Raw genomic sequence first — 27,484 nt, forward strand, 5'->3', positions numbered from 1 at the left:
GCAAGTTTATTAAAATTAATTTTCAAAGTTTTAGATACTTTTATTGAAAAGAATTCATTTTCTGGGCAAGTCAAATTGCAGCAGCTCATGAATTGTTTCCACTAAAAGAGCACTTTCTTTCAAGAAATCTTTTCATAACATCCACACCTAATCCAACAGTTCAGAATAAAACTGTTTCAGAATACAATCCTCATGTACCACATATTCCACAATAAATTTGAAGGTAGCATACAGTAACACCATATAAAGTCATAAAACATGATTTTTCAGTTAGTCTAGACATACTGAGCTGAAATTCTTTATAGAAAGCCACAACACAGTCACAGGATGTTGTATTTACTCAATTTCACAATTAAGTCAAAATCCTATGAAAAGTTATTCAGGCTTTTCAAATAATCCCCATAGTTAGTAATGCTTGAATGAGTTCCTAGTTGAGGAAATATTCCAATTACATATAGCGTAAGTTAGTACACTAAAAAATAAAGTTCAGTAAAACTGGTGAAACAAGCTTAGATTTACAACTAAAGCAGTTTATATGTAGTATTAATTTATAATACAAATAAACCTCTTAGTGTATCTGTTTACACTGAAGAGTTCACAGACAAATGCAACACAGTCACAGTTACTTCAAGTCATTTAAAATAAATTCCATTTAAAAACACTTTTGTGGTAGCATTCCATGTGTTACATGCAACCCTTTGTAGTAAAAAATAATGCACAAGTGAGAATTTTTCCTCTGTGCTCAAATGCAATGAGGTTGGTACAAAAGCAATAGCAGTTTTCGTATTGTTGAAATTTGCCATTTAATGTTTGAATACATTCTCATATAAATGTGGTGGTTATACATAATGTGCTTTTCTTGCCTTTTTTTTTTTGTTAACTACTTACTACTTGCTGTTTATTTCATATTTATTTTAAACTATGGAAATGATATTAGACAAAAAGCAAATTCAAGCAATTTTCTTATTTGAGTTGAAAATGGGCTGTAAAGCAGCAGAGACAACTCACAACATCAACAACGTATTTGTCGCAAGAACTGCTAATGAACGGAGAAGTGCAGCGGTGGGTCAAGAGGCTTCACAATGGAGATGAGAGCCTTGCAGATGAGGAGCATAGTGGTGGCCATTGGATGTTGACAATGACCAACTGAGGGCGATCATCGCAGCTGATCCTCTTACAGCTGCATGAGAAGTTGCCAAAGAACTCAACATCGACCATTCTATGGTCGCGGCACATTTGAAGCAAATTGGAAAGGTGAAAAAGCTCAGTAAGTGGCTGCCTCATGAACTGACCAAAAAAATCACCCTTTTGAAGTGTCATGTTCTCTTACTCTACACAGCAACAACAAACCGTGTCTCTACCAGATTGCGATGTGTGACAAAAAGTGCATTTTATATGACAGCCGGCAGTGACCAGCTCAGTGGCTGGACTGAGAAGAACCTCCGAAGCACTTCCCAAAGCCAAACTTGCACCAAAAAAAAGGTCACAGTCACTGTTTGGTGGTCTGCTGCCAGTCTGATCCACTACAGCTTCCAGAATCTCAGCAAAACCATTCCATCTGAGAAGGATGCTCAGCAAATCGATGAGTTGCAGTGAAAACTGCAATGCCTGCAGGCAGCATTGGTCAGCAGGAAGGGCCCAGTTCTTCTCCACGACAACACCCGACAGCATGTCACGCAACCAAGGCTTCCAAAGCTGAACAAATTGGGCTACAAAGTTTTGCCTCGTGTGCCATATTCCCCTGACCTCTTGCCAACCGAATACCACTTCTTCAAGCCTCTCAACCACTTTTTGCAGAGAAAATGGTTCCACACCCAGCAGGATGCAGAAAATGCTTTCCAAGAGTGTGTTGAATCTAAAAGCACAGATTTTTATGCTACAGGAATAAAAAAAACTTATTTCTCGTGGGCAAAAATGTGTTGATTGTAATGGTTCCTATTTTGATTAATAAAGATGTGTTTAAGCCTAGCTAAAATGATTTAAAATCCACAGCCCAATATCACTATTACTTTTGCACCAACCTAATACAAAAAGTCAAAACTGGTCACCCTGAACATCTTAAAGTAGAACTACACTGAGAGGCACATAAAACTGAAGCATAAGCCAGCTAAAATAAAATTACAGAACCAGGATTTTTTTTCCAAGAATGCATGTCTTCTCTGGTAGAAATATTCCAGGAAAAGGTATCCACTGTACTTAGCAGAATTTGTTCATCTTAAACAGAGCTGTGGTCTGGGACTGCTCTGCAGTACAGGCTAAGCAGATGCTCAAGTCACAGCAGCCAGCTCTCTGTTGTGCTAGAAGTTACAGACCGGGAAGGATGAACCATTTTTAGTTCAGTAGGTGCAAGAACACACCTTTCATTCTGCTGTAAACTATTTCCAAATTTATCAGGTTGTCTGAAGAAAGAGTAAACACCCTTTGTTGGCATAGAATCCCATTTCACAAACATTTAACTACTTCTAAAACTTAGTGTTCTTTCTGCTACTATTCAACAGATTGGCCAAAACTGAAACTGCATTTAACAACATTTGCACAAAATGTAAGTAACAACAGAAAACTACAAATAAGTGTCATTAAGAGAAATAGTTAACTGCTTCTTCTTGAAGAAAGGTGCAAACGTACTAAATTGTTTGTTTATACATTCTTGGCTTTACCTAAGGTATGTAGTGGGAAAACATAATAAAATTGATAACATTACAATAAAAGCCATAGCCACAGATAATGGGATGCATTTTCTTTGCCATGTGAGGTTCAGAGCTCACACAGGTAAACACACTTTTCAGCATGACACAAATATCTCCCCATCTGTGAAATCACACTGCTCACTTCCACTGTCTGGTCCTCCCTATTCACCTCTGCTCCAGTAAGAAAGGTGATGATATGCAGTTTTTATCTACTGGCTATGCTCCTCAGAGCTCCTCTACCAACATGAAGAGGTCCATGGCACAGCTTCTTCAACAGGCAATGGCTGTGCACTTAAAGAGGGGGTCAGAAGATTGTGATGCGCATTCCAGACAGGTAAAATCGTTATCTGAGTTGCATGTGCAGCAGAAAAAGAGATATCACTAAGTCATAACTGTCTTTGAATAGCGCTACACCTATATTTTAGAGGTTTGTGCACAAGTAATCTTCAAAAATGGAGGCTTTGTTGACAGTTCCATGTAGAATCACAGAATGTTAGCGCCTGGAAGGGACCTCAAAAGATTATCTAGTCCAATCCCCCTGCCAGAGCAGGAACATCTAAGATTTGAAAATCTAATTATGGAAGGTTTATACCACATTTTACCATTTGCTCTTCTAAGTAAGAGTTATAGTTAGTGTACACTGCTCTTACATTGTGTTATTTAGTACTTTAAGGCCACTACCTTAATCTGGAAGCACGACTTCTACATAAGAGTATACAGCTGGATTGACATTACACCACACTACTTCTTTAAGAAGTTTTTTTTCTTTATTTGACTTCTTGAGGAGTAAGCTTAATCTCTAAAGGCCGATAATGTCCTCAGGCATGCACAAAACAGTTTCATCTCAATATCACTATAGTCTGTCCATAAATAATTTAGCATGTGCTACAATTAACAAAAACAACAACAAAAAACTAACTTCTATCCCCACAACCAGAAAACAACTAGCTAAATAATGCCACAGCCCCCTAGCCCTGTAACACTGTTTCCCATTCTGAAGTTTTCTTTGCCCAGTTATGCTGCCTTCTGTTAACAAACAGGGAAGCTAATAAATAATGGAGGGAAACATTCTCTTTCTGTGGTGTATTTGCATGTAATTTTCAATGCCACCTTTAGATCAATTCTTTAGATATTAAAGAGTAGCACCATTTATTTCTGACTAATAGAGAGAGACAGCTGTCCTAACAACTTGAGATGGATTTTGGAATAGCTTCCTGGGAAAATATTTCTAAACCACACAAAATTTTTCTGACGCCAATTAACTACTGTAACTTTGTTATAGTAGTTATATTAATGCATATCTTATCAGGAAATAATTTTAAATGGGAACAACCTAATTTCACCAAAAAGAATTTCAAGGCACCCTTGTAACTAGCCCATTCCATTACTTGTAAACGTATAAAATTTCAAAACCACTATAACTCCACAAGTTTACTAAACCAATTATCCAATCTAGGATAAAGGCTTATATTTTCCTGTAACCACCAATTTAAGTAAAGTCGCCTCTTCAGACAGCAGACCTGGCTACAACATCCTAAATCGTGCAAACAACACAAAACAGTAAACTACAACCTTAAATTGCAGCTGCTGTAAAATTAAGCCACATCCAGGACACCAGCAGCTACTAACTGCCTTGAAAGCCAGTCCAGTCCTTCAAAAAGTCCTGTACCACTTCGGGCATCACAACCCTGAATAAACCAGCTACGGCCACAGCAGAGCTTGTGGAGACTCAGCAGATCTGTGATTTCTTCCACTGAAAGTGCACCTGCAACATCCTGCAACAGAATCAGATACAAAGACTCAATTACTCTTCTGTGTTATGTCTGAAGCTTTTTCAACTGATGGCTCAGACTGTAGCTGCAGATCATAATAAAGCTTTCCAAACACAAAAGCCAAATGAAGTTACGCCTTCTCTCCTTCTTACCACAAAACAAGAACTGTAGCATCATGTATTTTATGCGCATTAAACATAAGGAAAACATCTACTTTTTAATCCTTTACACATTACCAGTCTCTACCCATAGCAGAGGGTTCAGAAAGCTGGAACTTGATACACAAACTGAGGAAAAGAGTAACAGAGTGAAAGAAAGAAAAAAAAAATCACAAGTACCTGTTTATTAGCAAAGATTAAGAGCAAGGCATCCCGCAATTCCTTCTCTGTTAACAATTTTGCAAGTTCACTGTGTGCTTCACTGACCCTGTCTCTGTAACTGCTATCAATGACAAACACCACCGCTATGAAAGAAAGAGAAAAATGTTTAACACACATTCAAATATAAACTCTGTAAAATTAGCTTTCAACTTCCACAATTCTATTTTTTTTTTCTAGCAGTATTCTATGTGAAGTTTTCCAGCAGTGCATATCTTCAATTTCAAATCCAGGAGGACTGAGAAATGTCTTACATACCTCTACACTTCTGACAAAAATCTAGAATTCATCCTAAAACAGGGAAAAAAAATCTGAAGCTTTTTGTCTAGCCTAACATAAATGCTGTAATATTTTAAATACTTAGGTCTAAAATCAGATTTACTATGTGTCGATTGAGTCTCTCATTAACCATTATCCATTTACACTCAATCAGCTCCCACACAACTATTCTAGTTTCCCTTAACAGGCTGTAAAATTTACAGGTTTAGCCAAATCAACACAGCTCCCTTCAGCTACAGACTATGCAATCCAAGGAGCATTGCCATGGACTTGACACCGCAGCAGCAGATTTTGGTGTCCACGACAGAGAGTAACCAAGATGCCAGAAAGACTGGAGAGTCAGGGAGGCAGAGCTAGAGGACAGAATTTAAACTCATGTTTTTTGCAATGAAAAAAAACCCACCACCAAAACTAAACAAAACTTCCTGCAGGTATGCACCAGGTTAACTGCTTAGACTTTCCCTCCAACATAAAATTCTTCAAGGCAGACATGATTCCAGGCTACCGATCCTTACACAGAATGTTTTAGGAGGACAACAGAAACCCCAAAATACAATTTTTAAAAGTTTGAAAAGATAAACAATTTGAAACATTAAAAGTTTACAATGAAGGCTGAAATAATGCACAAAGTGAAGTACAAACTTATGTTTGTCATGCCAAAATACTTCCGGTAATTCTGAACTCCCTAGTTGACCAAGGGAAGCCCGTCAATGCGATCTTTTTGTATTTCAGTAAAGCTTTTGCTACTGGTTGTCACAGCATCCTCCTGGACAAAATGTCCAGCACATGGCTGGGTAAACAGTGCAGTGGGTGAGCAATTGGCTGATGGGCCGGGCTCAAAGGGTTCTAGTAAACAGAGTTATGTTGGGCTGGCAACGATCAGTGACTAGTGAGGTTCTGCAGGGCCGGCACCCTTCAGTGTCTTCATAAATGACTTAGACTCAGGGCTCAATGGAATAGTAAGTTAGTTTGTCGATGACCCAAAACTGGGAGGAGCTGCTGACACTCTTGAGGGCAGTGAGGTCCTGCAGAGGGATCTGGACAAAGTGGAGAACTGGGCAATCACCAACCACATGAAGTTCAACAAGGGCAAGCGCCAGATTTTGCACCTGGGACACAACAACCCTGGCTGTACATAAAGACTGGGGAACGAGAGGCTGGAGAGCAGCTCTGTGGAGAAGGATCTGTGGGCTCTGGTCAATGGCAAGTTGACCACGAGCCAAGAGTGTGTCCTGGCAGGCAAGAGTGCAACTGTGTCCTGGGTGCATCCAGCACAGCATTGCCAGCCGGGCAGGGAGGTGATTGTCCCGCTCTGCTCTGCACTGGTGCGGCCTCACCTGGAGCACTGTGTGCAGGTCTGGGCACTGCAGGATAAAAAGGATATAAAGCTGCTGGAGAGTGTCCAGAAGAGGGCTGTGAAGTTAGTGAAGGGTTTGGAGGGGAAACCTTAACAAGAGCAGCTAAAGTCTCTGGGTTTGTTCAGCCTGGAGGAGACTGAGAGGAGACCTCATCAAAGTCAACAGCTTCCTCACAAGGGGAGAAGCAGGGGCAGGCACCAAACTCTTCTCTCTGGTGACCAACGACAGAACCCAAGGGAATGGCAGGAAGATGTGCACCATTTCCATCAGTTTTCAAAATCAGTAGAAATCTAGTCTATCTAGTCTATGACCAGATATTACACCGCAATACTATGTCAGAAGTTACAGAACTTTGTAGATTTTTTTTTACATGGCCAAATAAAGGCTCCTAAAGGCTGACTGTTTTCAAGTGCTATTTAAATTTCATACCTGGCAAGTACTACTTCTCACTATGCAAACTTTGGAAAGCTGCACCTTGTCTGTTGTCAGCTAGAACCAGTTCAATGGAGATTCTAATTTTATTTGGCTCCATGAACTGTCTGATGGATTTATGGAGAATGTACCTTTACCATGAAGTGGACAGTATGACCAACTGTATTAAAATGTCTTAGCTCATGAATCTGGCAGCTGTATTTTTCATTAGATGAACAATTTTCTGCAGTTATAAAATTTTTCTATTCATAATCTAGGTTGCATTTCAAAGCCAAAAAGAAGACAAATGCAGTTTAAAAGTTATATTAGTCTCACCTTGTGTATTGAGATAGTAATGTTTCCACAAGGGCCTCAATTTGTGCTTTCCTCCTACATCCCAAATAGTAAACTTCAAATTCTTGTATTCTACTGTTTCAACATTAAAACCTAGAATGAAAATAATTATGTTTTATACTCTTGTTCTATATGAATATAAAATAACAACATTGTACCGCTAAGTCAAACATTTAAAAAAATCATTACAATGAAATTGTTCTTACTAACCTATTGTTGGAATTGGCTGCATGAATTCATCTTGCTTTAACTTAAACAAAATAGTTGTTTTGCCAGCTCCATCTAAGCCTAGAGTGACAACTCGAATTTCCATTTTTGGTCCGATATGTACCCTGTTGTCCTGGAAGAAAGAGCATACACAAAAAAAAGCAGGTTTAGGCAATTCAAAATAGAAAATCCTTATGTTACCTTGTCACTATTTGTAAAGTGAAATGGATGGACTCCAAAAACACAAGGCACAATTATCAACTACCTCAGGCGATAATTTAAACTAAAATATCCAATAATCTCTGTAGTGAACCTGTAACTTTTGCCTGAGTTACCACACACCTTTTTGAAAGACAGCCAGTCTCATGTTAGTATGTCTCTACCTGATAACATTTCAAATTCTTTCATCACTATTGGCTCAAGCCACATGAGTTGTTTGTCACAATTAGTTAGAATTCTCTGACCAGAGAACTCTGTTGATTTTGTAGCTTTCCACTGTGTTTCGGCACGTTATTAATGCACCCACCTACAGAACTATTTTCTTGCTAGAGACTCTATAGCTACGCCTCTTCACCTAAAGCCACTGCCACTCCCTTACCACATTATGACAGTAACATTATTAGCATTAAGCAGTAATCTGAAATAGTGAAGAAAAACAAAGAAAAGTCCACAAGTCTTGCTTAGAGGCAAGGAAAGAGAATAATTTTCCTATTGGTAGTTTAGACCAAGCAAACACGTGTATTGAACAAGCTGATGCTAACAATGAGATCAAGTGGTACAACTCATATAAAGCAGCTAACTATAAATAGTAAAATAAACAACATAGGTAAAGATTACTATGTATCTCTGAAACATATTTTGAAGTACTTAGAAATGCTACCCTGATGAAATACCAGACTTTCCATCATCAGAACTATGTGGCAATACATTTGTTTCCTTGCAAAAATCTGGACTGCACTGTGCTGAGCAACCAGTACACAAAACCCTGTGTCTGCTCTACACAGCTTTTTATTTCCTCTTGCATTAGAAATGCCATTTATTGAGTGCAAACATGCCACAGCCTCTCCTGGTACAAGATCAACATGCACCACTGTGATCAGATGTATAAACTTCTACATCATGTGACTTGAGAGACATACACTTATACACACACACAGAGAAATATATACAGGATCCATTATATACCTGGATATATGGCATTATGACATGTAACTCAATTCTACCCTCTGTCACAGATGAAGTAGCATACTTCCAGAATACTCAATACAGATTAATTCAATGACCTTATGCCATTGCAATCTCCAAAGAGAGTAAAAACACCTTGAGAAACTACTTTCTAAAAAAAATTTTAAAATATGCAAATAGCACAATGCAAAGGTCAGCAACATCAAGATTTTAAGCATTAAGAGTCAGATCAAAGGTCCACCTAATCTAGCATGTTGTCTGAAACTAGGTAAACGTGGGTACATGTAAAAGTAAGGAACAGAGAAAGCACATAGTGATAACTCCCCTAAATACTCTCGTTGTGTCTAGCAGCTTGCAGGTCATGGACTTGCTTCTATAAATAAATCAGCAACAAAAGGAGGGCTCAGGAGAATCTCCACACTCTGGTGGAAGCAGGGGAGGGGGAAACAGTGACAGAAGATGAGGGAAAGGCTGAGGTGCTAAATGCCTTCCTTGCCTCAGTCTTTAATAGTCAGAACAGTTGTGCTTCAGGTACCCAGCCACTTGAGCTGGAACACAGCGCGGTTGGTCTCTTCTCCCAAGTAGCAAGTGATAGGGCAAGAGGAAATAGCCTCCAGGTGCACCAGGGGAGGTTTAGATTGGATATTAGGAAAAATTTCTTCCCCAAAAGGGTCATCAGGCATTGCGACAGGCTGCCGAGAGAAATGGTGGAGTCACCATACCTGGAGGGGTTTAAAAGACACGTAGATGAGGTTCTTAGGGACATGGTTTAGTGTCAGAGTTAGGTTATGGCTGGACTCTATGATCTTGAGAGTCTCTTCCAACCAAAATGATTCTATGATTCAATGAAAAGTTCCTACTCACAGAACAATGTATAGCACCTGTAGTACAAGTCAGAAATAACTGACTATTGCTTACAGCTAGAAAATGACTCATGAAAAAAAAAATCTTCCTGCAACAACTATATCAGCACCTTTAATCAAAAATTTTATTTAAAAAATCTGGCCAGTAAAGCCCCTTCATGTCTGCATTTCTGGCAGGTGCATAACTTGATAGCTTACTTAAAAACAGGTAACCTGTGACTTCTGTTCAAGTAAGACTTGGTGTTTTCTTACATGTCAGTACAGAAAGTGCAGAAGAAAAACTCACGCGGCAACTGTGATGTCTTTTTTTTTTTTTTTGGTCCTTGCCCTTTCTCTCTCTCAAGAAATTTGTTGATGTGACAAAAGCTGTATATAGGTTTAAAGATTCTGTTAAGTGCTTTCCCTCTGACAGATTACCATCTTCTTTCTTGGTACTCTTGGTGCTGGTAAGGGTTAATAGTTCCCCATACTTGCTTCAACATTGATAGATAAGCAGTCTTTACTATCTCAGGTACTGCCATCTTAATCATTTTCCTTCTCGCTAGTATGTACACACAAATATTTAGGATGTCCAATTGCTATTCCTGTATATAACATGCCACAGCCACTGCTCTCATTTGACCTGGAAAAACCAGCAGTCTCTCTCTTCAAGTAAGGACTACACTCCTGGATAGGAGCCACTTCCTTGCCACAAGCTAAGTACATGAAGATATGTCAATCTTCTTTGGTGAAGTCCTCATAAATACACAGGAAAAGGTGGATCCATTGGAAACAATCTATTAACAACATTTGGGGAAATAAATTATTCTATAGTAACATATTTATTGAAACATTTTCAGCATCTTGTCCTGGAATGCTCCAAATCCTGCTCTCAAAGATTTGTAAGTGGCATTTCCCTTGATGGTTTAGGAGGAGGACATAGCACTATCCATGTTTTTGCATCACCAAGGAAACAAAAAAAGTAGACAAAACTTACTCACTTTCAATAGTGAAAAGGACTTCTCCCACCCCTCAAATTTAAGTGAGAAAACATAAAAAATGAAAGATCGAAGTACTCATTTTCATCTTACTTTTTCAGGGCTGCTGTGGGTTTTGTGAAAAATGACATTTGCTTTGGCTCCTTTGAAATTCAGAAACTAAGCTTCAGAAGATTTCACAAAAATACCAATTTGTCACAGGAGAAAAACAATAGAAGCCCCATTTCTTTCTGAAGAAAGCTGAGGTGTAGAGAGACACTGGAAGAATTCTGGGTCCTCCAAGCCAAGACCTATTACAGATCTTCTGTTACAGCCTAGCTGGCTGCAACCATTCCCTTTCCAAGTGCTCAGAAATGCACAATCGAATTTTTCCAAGTCAGATTAACAGCTCCTAAAGGCAAAACCAGACATCCAAAATGCCTCTCTGACTCAGTCCTGTCAGATGGCAGGATCAGCAAACTCTGAATACACAGAATCCAATTAATCATCTATGAAATTTAAATGCTGCTTCATTCATGGAACAATGAGGACTTGCAGAAAAGGCTTTCCTGACCCTGTGAACTCTGCTGGATAGTGAAAGGAGGGGCAGAGGTGAAAATGTCGCATTGGCAATGCAGTTATTACATGGAAATTCAAATATATTAAAGTTACAAAACAAAGTATCTGGAAGAAATCAAATTTCTGACATCAGCAAGGATCGCCACAGAATCCCCATGGAAGCATCCATTTCCTTATAGTAAAAGCTTCAACAGCAACAATTAAATCCCGTCAGTTTCATCTCAGCAACGATCCTATTTATTTTTCACCCATTCAGATCCAAAAAAACCCATATATCAAAGTACCTCCTATTCTTTAGAGTTTCAAACTTATTTACTCTCCTATGTGAAAAGGATCACCATTATCAAACTCCAAATAATTTAATCTCTTTCAAAGAACAGGTGCCATTGAAATGAAATTAAAGCAACAAAAAACCTACTTAGAAGATTAACTGTGTCTAAACTACCAATGAATACAAAGCAACTATAAGACAAATTATAATTTAATTAATTGAAAGAAATACATTATTTTTAATATTATAACCTGAAAGTTATAGTAGCATTATTGCGTTTAAAAATAGGTGTGCAATTTTCAGGAAATAAAATAATAAAAATTCTGCAGAAGTTATGCTGTCCTCATGAAAAAGCCAAAAAGACATGGAAAAACAAGAGATAGATTCCTGTTCTGAGTTGAATGCAAAACAAATCAGGGATGTTTTCAAAGAAAGGTGTTTCTAGAGCTCACAAATACTATCTTACATATTTAAAAGAAAGCAGCTAAGGTTCCAGCAAAGCTACGGATGCAGTCAAACAAATGTTTCTCACACTAATTATAACAGCAGTGGTTTTGTTGCTCAAATACTTGATGACATCATCATATGATAAGACACTCTGGCTCTCTAACTGATACTGGACTGCCTAAATTTGCTGCAAAAAATACAGCATCATAATGAATATACATTATTCCTGCTTTCTTTAAAATTATAGTTGGGATGTCAAAGTAGTTAGCTATATTTTAACGAGATTAAGAATACCTTTGTAAAAGTGACAGGTATGCTAGCATCCAGCTGTATGTGATCCGCAAGTTCTGTAAACTGCTGCTGCTGTTTCTGTAATGTCTCTAACAATCTTGTAATTTCCTGTTTGGCCAACACTACTCTGCAGTCATCCTAAATAGACAAAGAAAACAAAAATATGCCTTACCTTTAGTAAATTACTTAAAATAACTAAACGAATGTAAATATGATGGCTGGAAAGAAAGCATTTTAAACAGAAATGCTCTAGTTAAAGAAACTCACATTTACAAAATAGATTTATTTAAAATTGCAATACAAATGGGAAGGCCTTGTCATTCTTCCTTGATACTAATAGATACTAAGTAGTCCTGCAGTTTTAAAAAACATTTTTTTTGATCCCTCTTAATCCTGTAGGAATACGAATATAAATTATATGAAACAGTTATGTTATATATCAAGACTATTTATATCATACATATATCATTCCAGCAGCTGAAGTAGAGCTGCTGCTTTGCAGCATACAAGCAACACACTTAACACAGATTAATATACACGCATTAAGGATGGAAACATTTGCATAGCTAAAAGTACATCTGACTAAGCAATCAGACACTCTAAAAAAAAAAAAGGTAGAAATAACCTATTATTGAGGCGATTTCTCACACAATTTACTGCTCACTACATACACTATTTACTTGTTGCTGCCACTAAATTAAATGAGTAACAGACTAACCAGATAATTTAATATAGCCGGTTTCTTCACATATCTAATATATTGAGTTCACCATATTGCAAGTGCTGCAGAAAGTTATTCAGTCCTAAAATATTCTTTTTCCTATCAGCCTCATTTGACAACTATCTTCAAACATTTATACTGGTAACTGCAACTGTAAAATCCTTCCCACACATCTTGTCTTTTTTTTTTTGCTTCATTTTCATCTCTCCTTCCCACTAACCTCACAAATAACCAGAAACTATTCCAGACAAGAGAATCATGCCACAGGATTTCCAGCAACTGGAACACTTGATGCTTTCATACTGATTACCCTTATCTAATATGTCCTTGTAATTAATACTTCAATCTCATGTTACATCATTATTGTTTTAACATTGTAAAGGAAATATAAATGAAGAGTACCACCTAACTTTTTCCTTTGTAACCTAAACTTAATTTGCAGTTCCACATATTCTGTCATATGTAACAGCTCACTTGCCAACCTACCTGTTGTAAAGTCTTCTCACAATGAAGGCAAGCTGTTGAAACCTGTGACAAGAGGATTGTCATGTCTTCTTGCTGTTGCCTAAGCCAAATCAACTTCTCTCTCACGTGAGCATCAACAACACTGAGAGCCATCTCCTCCTGACGACAAAGGGTTTCATGAAGATCTGAAAAGTAGGCTCGGACACATGAGCGAGCATTCTCTGCAGTCCCTGGTACCTACAATGTTGCAGTTGGGAGATCCAGAGGATTAAAGACACCAGTTAATTCCAGAAGAATATTTTTCATTTTATTCCAGTTTCTAACTTATGTTCACATCTGCTTGGCTACATCACAGTTCAAGCCCTCATTATACAGTAAGTCTTATCAACCCTGAGAATAACATCCTCCAAGAAATTACTCCAATAATCAAGCACCTTACCCGTATGTATACACACCTTACTAAAAATGACCAGGGAAAAAAGCCTCAACAGTACCACAACACCTGAGAACAGATGCAATCTGTTACAGTACTTCAGTGCTGTACTAGCAGTTATACAACTTTCCCTACTCCCTTCTTATTTTTGAGTAGCCTAAAACCAGTGTAACAGACTACAAGTTCCCTTTTATCTGATGTCTTAAGCCTCAATATTGATTTGGTAGAGATAAGAAGTTAAGGCCTTGTCTTATAAAACCTATGTATACTTTTCAAAGAAATTCCTTATCTTGGTTATTGGCAAAAAAAAAAGCAAGCATACGTGTTCAGTATGGGCCATTCCAACTCCATCTTCAACTATTTGTTCTCCTCCTTCTATATGCTGAACAATTCCAACTAATTTTCTGGAATAATCTGATATTTCTTCTGTGAAAGTTCTTATACAGTGAGCCATGTCTAAAATGGATGCACGAATCTGGTTTGCTACTGGTTCCAAGACAGAATGCTATGAATTAAAAGCAACATAAAGATTAATCATAAATATCTTCCTTAATAATCTTTTCTGGTTTACTACATATATAATATATATGTGTGTCTATGTATATGTGCAAATGCATAGGTATATATAGGAAATGCAAGTAAAAATTTAAAACCATCTTGCAATTTAAAACGCCATCAGTAGTAACAGCTTATGCTGAGACTAAGATAGGCATCTAGCAATTACACAAGTAAACACAAATTTGTCTGTTTACTATTATCAACTATTAAAAAGATGGGTGGTTGGACTGCACCAGGTTGGTGACTCAATGCTGTGAGAAGTTCAGAAATGCATCACATAAAGGGACTGTCCATCTTAATATATAAATAACTTACTGTGGTCTTAGAAATAATGTTTTTTCTCTTGTAATGGCAGATAATGAAAGATGGGATGGAATGGGTTAATGAAAGAACAGTATAAAGTTACTCATATAAAGATATATCAAGAATCTACCCTCCTTTCTTGATAATATTTCATACTTTAATTAGATAAATCATTATGCAAGCCACCCCATGGCATAACTAGAAACAGATTTTTGGCAGTACCTTATGACCTTGATGCTTCCCGTATTCTTTGCAGACACAACACATAAGCGGACTCGCCTGACAGCCTTCTTCTAAACAAACAAACTCAATAGCATGTACTTGGTGTTGGGAGCACATGGTCTTCTCGTGAGGCTTATCAGCAAGAGGTACGCGCCTGTGTTTCGCTAGCGTCTTTGTAGAATGAGTCAGCTGGGAACAGTCTGCGCACAGGTGAGTGGCACAAACAGTGCAATATACAGATGCAACATGGGCTTCGTCTTCATCACAACGAATGATACTCTAACAACAACAATGAAAACGATAAAACTGAGGTTAACATTTAATCCCAACAACTGAGGAAAATCAGAATGCCTGCCTTAGAAGGTATTCTTTCCCTTAGAAGGTTACATGCTAGTAAAAATTTGGACTACTTTGAAAACTTGATTTTAAGGTCTCAGTAAATTTTTTAAAAATAAATTCCTGTTTCATTTACAGTCAATTCCAATAAATTATTCTAGAGATGTTCAGCGATTTTATAAATCCAAACTTCAGTAGAAGTTGTAGAGGTTTAGAGGCTAAAATAGTTCAAGCTCCAGTGATTTCCTCCAAGGCAGCTATCGGAGAACAAAGAATTACAAAGTTACAGACAGACAAAACACCAATAGACAAATAGGCAATTAGAACACTTATCTACTCCTAGAATGGCACCGCATGATGCTTTTTGTGTACCAGTTAATACTGAAATGATTAAAGCAGATAGTTTTGGTAATGAAGTACTATCACATGATGTAGTGATATCAGATGACTATAAAAAGCAATTACTCTGGGAGAAGAGTTGAAGTCTTTAGGAAGAGTTTCTAAGTTTTAGAAAACTGTCCTTAAATCACTGTAAGTGAAATATCTAAATGAGTAACCTTTTATAAAGAAATCTTTTAAAGCCTAAAAAAGGGAGAAAGAGTATGCATGCTTGGCAATACCTTTTTATTTTCTGCTTTAGTAGGTACATATTAGCATTTAATTATGAAGGAATTATTTGAAGCCTTAATATTATATACTGAAAGGAAACAACAGCATTATTAGTGAAATTACATTTGGCAAATAAATTACTTTCACTTTTTTTTCTATCTGGAGATAATTTTAAATAAATGTAACAAACTTTTTTTTTTTTATAAATTCAGTACCTCTCCAGATAGACCAATGGCTTCCTCTGCCACCCCACACTGCCCAGCAGGTCCATTCTGCAACCGTTCCAGGAGCTCCAACAAAGCAAAATTCTTTTTCAAGCCCCAGACACCAGAATCTCCTGTATTTGAGGAAGAATTAAATGAAGGGGATAAGAGGAAGAAAAAGCAAATTCCATCATGAGAAGTTTCACAAATAATAGTGGAGATTCTGACAAATATTAAAACTACAGAGATACTAACTAGAGTAAGATACAACTACCACTTTTTCTATGTAATCTCACACTATCTTTACATCTTCTTCCTTCCTTCCTTCCTTCCTTCCTTCCATTATGGAACTATTTAATATTTATGCAGATTTTCCCTACTTAACTGATGCCAGTATTATTAAAAATTTACAAAAATCTTGGTGAAAACAGCTGTAAAATAATCTGCAATAGCAATAACTAAAGACTACAAGGAACACACAAACTCTAATGTGTATCATAAAAACTAATATTTTGCATAACTACATACAGTGAACATTTCTACTGTACTAACAGAAGCTGTGAAACATTCATACTGACAAACCTCATATTCCCCTGAATCAAAAGATGCAACACCTACTGCAGATCATGGTCCAGTAAAAACTGGAATAAGAGTTAAAACAATACTCAGAAAGAAAGACCCACATACAAGGCTATTTGATATAGCAAAAAAGAATATATCTCATACTCCCCAGAGCAAAGCTGAAGTCGTCTATTCTTGCAATATCCTAATTTTATAGAGGTTAACATGCAGCAATGTGAGAAACAAAACCAGAACTGATTCCCAATGACTGTTGCTAAATGCTACCTGCATAGGCCATGTAGCATATGAGAACCCTAATGATTGCTTTTTCATTGAAGTATCATCACTTGACTTTTACCAGCATCATTGCCATAAACATAAAGACATTTTCTCCGTTGCAAGGTGAAGGTGCCTCAAGAGATGAAGCATCACCTCTGAGTACTGGATCATCACTTTTTAGTATTACAGAATCACAGAAGGCTGAGGTTGGAAGGGACCTCTGAAGATATATAAAAGAAAAAAAAAAACAAACATATTTTAGTAGAATGCTGTCAGACATTCCTCAAATGAAATGTTTGCCATTTTCAAGGACTGCGTGCACAGAATCTGAGGTTTTCCTCAGTATAAAACATCTAGAAAGTTCTGTTTCATTAACTGCATGTCCTGGTTTTGTTAAAAACAAGTTTCTCTTTTAGTGAATTTGGCTGTCAGCTAAAGCCTTCATATTAGCTGCATTTTCCTGGAGAACCAGACACATGTTTTGGTAAACCTAGCAATGGAATGCAAACTTATTGATAAGCACGAATGGACATCATGCAAGAGGGGCAACAAGAAACAAGTGACCAAGAAACTGACCAACTGTGTATAACATTCCATTCACGTGAATACTTTATATAAAAGTGGGAGATCACGAGGATCTCGTCCATTTTTCCTTTTCCCTTCTGCTTATGGCCGACATTAGGAGAGGACCTTGCTAGTCGTCCCTTCAAACTGAGGCCTAGTGAGAGACTGAATCCAGCTCCGGTTGGCTGCAGAGTCCAATCCAGGACTTTGGGTGCCGGCTCTGCAGTTGCTGAGACTTTCAAGATTGGTTTTGTATATTTTGTATTATTTTCTCTATTCTTACTAGTAGCATTAGTAAAACATTTTTAATTTTTCCAACTCTCTTCTCTCTATCCTTCTTTCCCTCCCGATCGTCTGTCCTTAGTGGGAAGGGGGGAGAGGGAGGGGCAAAAGGGGGAAATTGGGGGGGGGAGAGGAGGTTAACAATACATCTGCCAGGGTTTTTGTTGTCACTCCGCAATCTAAACCCTCGACACTGCAATAGGCTGACTACCATCGCTGAATCACAACTACATACTTTTGGAAATCAGAAATTACAGACGGATGATCTGGTAACAGAGATCTATTTTTAAATGGAGCCTAATGTTGAATTCAAGATGAATTTCCAAAATAAGTATCACTTCTATGAGTAGGTTTGGGGTTTTTTTTTCCTTCTTTGAAATCAGAGGCTGACCACTTCTGAAGTTGTTTACTGCCCAAACTAAATCCTTATTACTGCACAGTTTAGAATCAGTTTAATTCCTAATTGACACTAACAAGGCTGTTCATACATAGTATCAATACATGCCAGTTGCTAACAATTCCTAACTTGGAAAGGACAAGTAAAGAAATGCATGACCTTTTCCTCCACCCCCAATGCTATGATGAGCTCTTCCGTTGTTGTCACAGGGATTTTATTACGAGTTCACCAAAATTGGTAGAATATAGATACATAAATCAATCCTCAGTAAACCTCCAAACATCCTGTTTTCCTAACAGATACCACTGAGTTAACGCCATGAACGCCTACAATCTTGTAACATTATTTTTACCAGCTCTTGAAATAACATATCTGAGAAGAAAAACAAGCCCAAGAAATTACTTAATTATATCCAACATTACTGCTGAATACTAACAGAGCACTTCTTTACTGCACTGAAAGGAAGGCAAGATGTGGACATTAGTTTCATCACATAGCATTGCCTTTATTTCTTTGTCAGATGTTTACATTACTGTACAGAATCTCCTAACTTAATTAAGCAGAATGATAGAAGGTACATTACCCGTAGTGCCCAAGGTAGTGACAGACATACACTTACAGAGCAAAGAAGGTGCCACACTGGAAATGCCACACTGTATTTAAACAGAATCTGTAGGCCTGAAATTGACTAATCTGTCTTAATGAGGGAACTTTTGAACTGTGTAAGACAAGAAAAGTTTGCTGCAATTACTTTTTGGAGTGTAGGACACCACTATCTGGACAAAACTGTTCATGCATGCTGCTTCTGTAATTCAAATATTTGTTCCATACTTCAAGCAAACATACCCATCTATAAATATGAGCCAAACCTTCACTGAAGTTTTGCTATTCACCATAAAAAACAAACAAAACCCCTACAACCTACAGTTCTTGATTAAGTTCAAGTAACTGCTTTATTCAGTTTATGCTTTGCTTCACGCATGATCTGGAAAACACAATTTTAGAAAACAATGCCGCATCTGGAAAAAGGCTGGGCTGCCTCTCATAACCCAGATGCAAAGACCAGCAGAACAGCAACTGGAGCCCAAGGCTGGTTCCACATGATGCCTAAAAACTCTTGATATTTTCAGTCCTCATATCTGGTGTCTGACAGAAGTCTGCATCGGACAGGAACTCACAGAAAATGTATTCCACTCATTTTCCCAAAGAGAAAGACCAGGCTACATCAGCTGTCTGTTTCTCCTGAGTGTTGTTTCATATCTCCTAAATTATGCTGCCCTGTGGTAGTCCAGTAGGCATATGCCCTCTGAATCCTTCTGGAATTCAGAGGCCATCCCAATGATCCTATACAGACACTAGGTCTTCCTTCTTCAATACCGAGATCTAACACACGACAGACTTTGGTGTATCATTACAGCAAAAGTGCTGCTCCAAACAGATATCAACTACTGTGACCAGCAGGCAGTTATGAAAACAAGCAAAACAAAGTAGCTATCTCAAATAGTCACGTTTCACATGAGTACAGGTGTACTTGGTACACACAACAATCAGCTTTTTCATGGTTTTAAGAACATGGATCTTCAGTTACCACAGGAGTCTGGACTTGCAACACATAGAGTACACACTGCTAGAAAGACTCTTTGCAGAGTTACAGAAACATTGTTCAAATATATTCACTGCATAAAAGGCAATACTTTTATGAGCTAGATATGTTACAATATTGTTTTTAAAGAAGTGTACACAAAAGCAAAATAACAAAATACCAACCAAAAACTGAACTGCAAGCTTTCCTGTCTTCAGCTTTAGCTCGTTAAGAATTATTCTCTGTATTGGTTTTGACTGGGACTGAGTTAATTTCTTCATAGTAGCTGGTATGGGGCTATGCTTTGGATGTATGACCAAAACAGTGATGACAACATACCTGTATTTTAGTTATTGCTGAGCAACGCTTACACAGCATTGAGGCCTTTTTCTGTTTCTCACACTGCCCCATAGGCTGGGGATGCACAAGAAGTTGGGAGGGGACACAGCTGGGACAGCTGACCCCAACTGATCAAAGGGATATTTTGTAGCCAATAACATGCTCAGCAATAAAAGCCAGGGTGAAGGAGGAAGGGAGGGAGACCATTTGAAATGATGGCATTTGTTTTACCAAGTAACAGTTACTGGCAATGAAGCCTGGCTTTCCTGGAGATGCTGAACACCTGCCTGCTGATGAGAAGTGGTGAATGAATCCCTTGTATTGTTTCACTTGCATGCATGGCTTTTTCTTAACCTATTAAACTGTTTTTACCTCAACCCGCTTTTGCCCTTCCAGTTCTCTCCTGTGTCCCACTGCAGTGGAGTAAGTGAGCAGCTGTGTGCAGCTGAGCTGTCCACTGAGGTTAAACCTCAACATTCTCTTTTACTTCCAGAGTTATGAAACAAGAAACATGAGACTGGCTTTCAATCTTAAGGCTTCAAAACTTGCTTGAAATACATTCAAGTGCTTTCACCATCTGACAACATTTTTTCCTGCAGTACTGTTTCAAATAGCAGAGCTCCATTACACAGCTAGGCACAAATAAGTTGAAGACTTGAGTGCCCACATGCCAGCTGTTTTCCCATTAAGGGAAGCAGAACACTTAGTTTTGCAAGATACATGCCACATCTAGGCAAAGCAAATGCAACAATGCTATAGCACCTCTGAAGAGGGATATGAACAGGAATCAACATATCCACACTGTATACATTACCAGTTTGTACAGCTTCCAGTTTTGCTACATGAAACATTCTTTCCTAGCCATTTTCCCCCACAGTTTAAATCATCAAACATAAAAATCTCAGTAGCTAAACTCCAAATGGAAATTATGCACATCACGGGTAAAAAGCAGAGTTCAGAGAACAGGTAAATGGATGAATATTGTCTTCCGATAGCTATAGCTAGAAGCATATGTAAGCTATTCTCCCCTTCAACACCCTCAACTGGTACAAAACAAACTGACTATGTGGTTTAGAAGATGCTTACCAGTAAAAGACCATTCATTTAGGGGAATCTGCTGTTTCTGAAAATGGGCCTATCAAGGTACTGGTTAGTATCTTTGAAGTTAGGTGTAAAGCAAAGGCATGACAGTCTCTCTGCAGTTATCAGTTCCACAGTTAAAGCCTTCTCTGATACAGACAGCATTATCAAAACCCAGTCTAAGCTCAGTGCACTCAATAAAATAAATTGAGGACAGAAAATAAGTATTTTAACTTTTCTTTGCCACAGATCTTGAAGGAGTTTACAGATGTTATGTTCTGGTCCTTCACAATTACAGTTAACAATAGCACAGCTATCTGCCTTGATAAATTCTGACTTCAGCGCTTAGTTATTTTTTAGCTCTAGCATTCCTAGCAGGATCACAGTGTTTTTCATAACACAGAGCATGGAAGAGTCACCCCCTGTTACAAGATGAAGAAACACAGAGAGCAAGAGACCTTCTAAATTATGTCAAACCAGTTTGTAAATGGAGTCTGGATTTGCTGACATTGTCTCTAGGCAGATTTCTAGATAGTAACTACTGGAAAGCAAAGGACAGAGAAGTGGCTAGAGGTTCTCTCCTACAGTGTTTAGAATAGCACTGTCCTGTAGCAAACTAGCCACGTATAACCTTCAGTTACTACAGTATACAAAATACCACATTAACAAAACACCAATATAATGACTGTTGATACTAATGCGGACCTCGTATCTCCAGATAAGCTACTAATCCAGATACCCATTAATAGCAGAGTATATGTGGATGTACACACACCAAAAGGAGAAATCTACTTATGAAACAGATTATAGCAAATTAGCCTTTAAGCAAATATTGTCTTAGCATTTAAGCAAATGTTGGAAAAGGCTGAGAGGAAAAAAGCTATTCAATCATTACTACAGAGTTTCTTAAAAAGGTATTTTCTTTCACAGGTTTTAACCTATTTATTATAAAAAAAAAAAAAACCTAAGAAGTGCTCTCCTCAGTTTACATTCTTGTATCTGATTTTAATCGGGTCAGTTCTGTTCCATGTCTAACATGAAGAGAAAGCCAAGCCAGAAACGTCAAAGCAGAACTAATTTATTGACATGCAATCAACAGAAAAGATCAGAAAAGATACCCCTTTAGATATTCTGCATTTATTTTCTAGTTCATAACTTAAAGCTGTCAGGAGAAACAAAGCTACATTGCTTTTACGTTTTTTAACTTTTTATAATATATGCTGAGATTTGCTAAAACATGTAATACATTGTCAGTGCACTGTCAGTCTTGGACACAGATGGAAAAAAAGGCAAAGCCTACACATCAACTATTAATCTACTAAAGTAATATTTATAACCAGTAAGCACCCTACAAAACATATGTTATCATACTGAAAGTCTGTCCCATTTCACTGGTATCTACCATAAAGTTCACATATTTGAGAAAAAGCCACTTTGCTTCTTTGTACACTAAGCCTACTACAAAATTACTACATACTCAACATACATATTCTCAACACATATAATAAAGTGTTTATTTTATATTTAAAAACATTAAAAGATTAATCATATAAATAGATCTATTTAATCTCTTTGACTTCAGCTCAAATTCTGCTTTGGTTCACAAATGTAAAAGAGTCTAGTGATCTCATCCTTGTGCCTAAAAGGGATGTCTGTGCCCATTACAAAACCACTACACAATCTGACTGTCTCTTCTCAAAAGGAGAATAAGACACAAATAGCAGGAAGTGTGTCAGCCAAGAACGAAATAGTGACAGAGTGAAGATATTAAGACTCACTCCAGCCAACAATACAAATGTCATTTTCAAAAGTATGAGGCTTGTCTGCAAAAGGATTATAAATAAAGCAAGGAAAAAAAAGGGCAAGTTTTGTCTAAATGTCTGAACAACTCCGAGAGAATGTTACATTATAGCCACATTTTCTCACACAATGTTTTAAAGTTTTGTCTTAACACTCAAACACTAGCAATAGAATATATAAATGTAAACAATTCCAATGGGATGGATTCCATGAAGGATACGAATACCTAGATACATCAGTTCAACAAGTTCTAATGACAGAAAATAGTTTCAGCCCTGTAATGTGATGATGGGTAGGGAGAGTTCACCTGAGCCATAAACTGTTAAAGACTTCCTTAGCAGAGCTGCTCAGCCTAAGTCAAAAGCCAGAGCCTCCAAAGCTGTTACATAAGCACATCCTTCCCAACAGCTCCCTGGTCCACGTATTAAAAAAAAAAAAAAAAAAAACAAAAACAAACCCACAAAACAAACAAACAAAACACTAATCTAACACAGGAAGAAAAGAGAAAGCAGTTTGCAATAAATGATCCAGCTTCTCTCCCAAATCAAGATTCTTTAAGGAGAATGCTTTAAGAGGAGTCTCTTCTTCTACAAAGACCATTTCATAGATTTTCCCCTAAATATATTTCCCAGGTTAACATAATCTCCAGAATATATGGCTTCAAAATTCTGAAAAATCAAAAAAGCTTTTCTGTTACAAAAAAGCTTTTCTGTTTTTTGGTTAGAGAACATTAACCTAGTTAAAGATAGCTCACGTGCCTTCAACATGTATATACTAATTTAAAATTACCCATTAGAAGATTAATCACAGGCAACTTCATTAAAGAAGTCTCAAAAAAACCCTTCAAAAATCTATGTTTAGTCTACTCTGCAAAGTAATATGGTTTGGGCAGGCTTTAGTCTCACCAGTTCATTGCTGAATACTATCTCTCATAGCAAGATTTTATGAACTATTAGAACATTTTGATAAGCACGTAAATGGTGTGCTGTCAATTTTCACTTGCAGACTTCATATTCCCAGAAATCCTGATTGACAAAGTACTTCTAACCCTACCTTCTCATACAGTTGCATACATACATATAAATACGTATATATAAAAGAGACAGGCCAGTAAGTTTAAATCAAGTGTCCAATCAGAACACAAGAAATAAACAGATATAGATAGATAGATAGATACATAGATAGATCTCTGAGTATTTATTTTAAAAAGTTCCCAAGATTCCTAGGGAGTACTTTGATGAATATAGGATTATGTGAGTTATTAACAAGAGCAAAGGAAAACAAGCAAGTCTATCTGCTGAACGCTATAGGTTAAATGACCAAATAAAAACAACTGTAAAATCCAGTTACTGATTAAAGAACTTTGTTCAACACAGGCAGCTTTATGCCCTGATTATACAGCTTTTCTTTCAACAGTATTTTTTCTTGGCAGTGATTCTATAACCTAGATTCAGATACTGAACAGCTTCATTAAATGGCAGAATAGCAATTGCAGGAATGGGTGAAAATGGAGCTTGCTTTCTCACGTGCCCTCAAATGGAGGGAAGGATGAGAAGCTACTTGGGCCCAGAGTTTCCATGTCTCCCCCACAGCTCCACTCCAACAGAAATAAAAGCACAGCAGATTTAACCAACAGTAGTAACTACTGGGTGATTAGAGCAAGACAACAAAAGCACAGACTCCTCCAAGAGGGGCCATGACAAGCTACACTCCACACCCCCACCCCCATTTTTACATGCTGGAAGCAAGAATAGTTCTTAAGAAAATTCTTACAGACCTGGTAAGAGGAAAAGTGGCTACAACCCTCTGCCAGCTCAAATCACCAGGCAGAACATTTTTATTCACAGAAGCATTTTTACTTTCAAGCTGTTTTGCTAAAATTTTCTATGTATCAGTTTTCTGAGCAACTGCTGGTCACAACATATCATTCCTCTTTCTAATAGTACCAAGCAGGAAGCAAGTCTGTTATCCTAGACACAAAAGCTGAAGCTTTTCTTCCTTCTTCCTTTCTGTAGTAGCCTTACAAGTTTAATAACATTTCGTGGTGTTTCACCAGAAGCTCCTCAGTATTACATAAAATGAAAAAAATAAAATGTCTTTATGAAGCTTCATTTTTGTTAAATCTGAAACCCACAAAAAATATGATAGGATAGTGGGGCAGGGGGTGGGAAGCACAATAAAATCTTCAAACTGACAAGTTCCTTATCATAATAAAAATGCTACTTTTATTTTACAATATACAAGAAGTGGTCTTGGACAGAAATGTTTCACAAAAGCAGGACTTATGCTTCAACATTCTCCTCCTTAAAAGCATACTTTAAAAATCTTGTGCAGCTATAGTCATAGATAAAGAGTAAAACTCATGACTCTTTTAACCACATCTCCTAGATCAGCAATCAGTCATAACGCTCAGACTAACCATGTCCCTCTCCACCGGAAACAAACCCCCCTTTGATATGAGACTGTTATTTCTCTTCCTGGCTCCTATCTCCATGAAAGCATCCCACAGAGTGCCTTAATATTAATCTCAGCTTGGTCTACACTCTAGAAGATTCTCCTACTGCAAAGTAAATTCTTATTTGACTGAATCTGATATTTAAACATTTATTTTGTTGATTACTATATTACAGATCTCCTCTAAGGATTCTCCTCCTTCCAACAGCTTTTTTTACCCTGTGCTATTCAAAATGGCAGCAGCCAGTGCTATTAACAAGTTCTCAGTACAAATTCTTCTGATAACTTGTCTTCTCTGTAATCCTACATTGAAAAGGCAATTCCTATTCTGAAGGAATTATAAGTATGTGTCATCTTTTGCCTAATATAAACCATCACTGTTGGATAAAAGCTATATCTTATCCTTTTGTATACTGTCTGCAGACACTCCTACATCAGAGGAATTCCTGTTGATAGCCTGCCACTATCAGTTATTGCATATAGAGAATTACTTTACATTTACAAACCAGGTTTGTTACCACTGTTACTTCCCTCTATATCACTTCATCATAAATCCAGACAAATCACAGAATCACTGAGTGTTAGGGATTGGAAGTGACCTCAAAACATCATCTAGTCCAACTCCCCAATCTGTTAGTCAAAGAAACTATCTATTTAATTGCATATTTAATTTAGTGTTTAGGACAAGAAGAAACTCATAACCCTTCAGGAACCCTTAGACACTTATTTAAAAGAGAGTAATACCTTTGTAAATATAGGTGTACAAGGAGACTCCAAGGTATAAAGCTTGCAAGCCCAGGTTGAAGACAATAAAGACAAGATCCTGACTTTCTTTTTCTAAGATACCTATTTCACTAGTGCTGAACAGTGCTATGAGCTTCCTAGAATTAAAAGGAAAACTGAACATTCATTAATCAGAAATATTATCACCAAGTGAAGCATTAAGAACCTATATCTAGAATTATCTTCTAATATCCTTGGCTAAGTAGGTTTTAAGAACTTCAGCCTTACATTTTCTTACCTAGTTCAGTAACTTGTCGATCAAAAGGACAACGAACTGCTCTGCCATGAAGGGGAAGCCGGGTAAGACAGTCGTGGCAGACAGTATGGCCACACAAAAGCAGACGAGGAACTTTGTCACCTTGCAAAGAAAATACATCTTCACAGACTCCACACTCAAGAACCTATAATTTATAAAGACACTATATTTGTTTTTGAGCTGATAAAAAAGCAAAACTTCATATAGTAAGTCATACAGTTTATTTTACAGAAGGTCCTGCAATCATAGCAGATAGGCTGAGTCACTAATTTTGCTTTGTACACACAAATAATGACCATAAGGACATTTAAAGAGACATCAACAAAACATTTTAATTCTTCAGCGTCCCCCTTGATCACCGCTGGTTCTTGCCCACTACATTTATGCACTTTTATAGGAAAAGCCCACGGGTCAAGCAGCACAACTAAGTAAGCAGAAACGTCCTTGCAGGGAAAAGAAACAAGGGGCAAGACCTTGCCAAAGCAGACTGGTAGCCGGTGGAGAAAGTTTCCATTCATAGCCGATGCACACAAAAAGGTCAGTCATAACAAGTTAGCAATTTACAAAGCTACGAACAGATCATCGAGGTAGCAGGAACAATCAGTTGGGGGGACCGGAACATCTTAAACCGCTAATAAAAGCAACATTTATTGCCGTTTAGGCGAAAAAAAAAAAATCCAAACGACAATCCATAAGCCAGCAGCCTCTGGGAGCCCATTCGTTCCGTTTTTCCCAAGACAGCCCCTCGCCATGAGGCAGCCGCCCTTCCCCTCCCCTCACTCGCAGGCCTCCCGCCCCGAGGCATCCACAGCATCGCGGCTGCAGGCAGACGAGGAGGGCCAAGGGCCTCCGAAGCGGACTCCTGGCCCGACTTCAGCGGACGCCTCCTGTACCCAAGACCCCGCGCTCCCCGTTCCTCCATCGGGCCACAGACGGCGCAGCCCCGGCCACCACAGCCTGCTCTGCCAGGACGGCGCGAAGGGCCGGGCAGCCTATCTCACCTTCACTGCGGCACCAGCCGGGCCGCGGCCGTTGCCGCCGGGCCCCCGGCTGCCGTCTGGCCCCGCACCAGCCCCGACCTTGTTTACACCCAGGGCCGCCATCTTGGGGAGGGGTGAGCACAGCGGCCACCGGCAGGAAGAAGCACGGAGCCGGCAGCCGCCCTCCGCCCCCGCCCCGCAGGCCCCGCCCGCTGGCTCATGCGCGGCCCGGCCGCCGCC

General features: G+C 38.2%; 1 protein-coding gene across 1 annotated transcript; it reads right to left on the reverse strand.

Moving 5' to 3' along the window:
- Positions 1-27,443, reverse strand: TRIM23 (tripartite motif containing 23). Its single transcript, XM_082074354.1, has 11 exons — positions 27,266-27,443; positions 26,247-26,409; positions 15,900-16,021; positions 14,740-15,018; positions 13,979-14,161; positions 13,245-13,460; positions 12,041-12,175; positions 7,449-7,578; positions 7,221-7,331; positions 4,798-4,922; positions 1-4,462 (listed from the first exon to the last, which is right to left on the reverse strand). Exons 1-11 carry the CDS (start codon positions 27,365-27,367, stop codon positions 4,283-4,285), a joined length of 1,746 nt encoding a protein of 581 aa, XP_081930480.1. The 5' UTR covers positions 27,368-27,443; the 3' UTR covers positions 1-4,282.
- Between the last annotated feature and the right edge of the window lie 41 nt (positions 27,444-27,484).

Source organism: Streptopelia decaocto (assembly GCF_964273445.1).
Source record: "Streptopelia decaocto genome assembly, chromosome: Z".
Classification (NCBI taxonomy): domain Eukaryota; kingdom Metazoa; phylum Chordata; class Aves; order Columbiformes; family Columbidae; genus Streptopelia; species Streptopelia decaocto.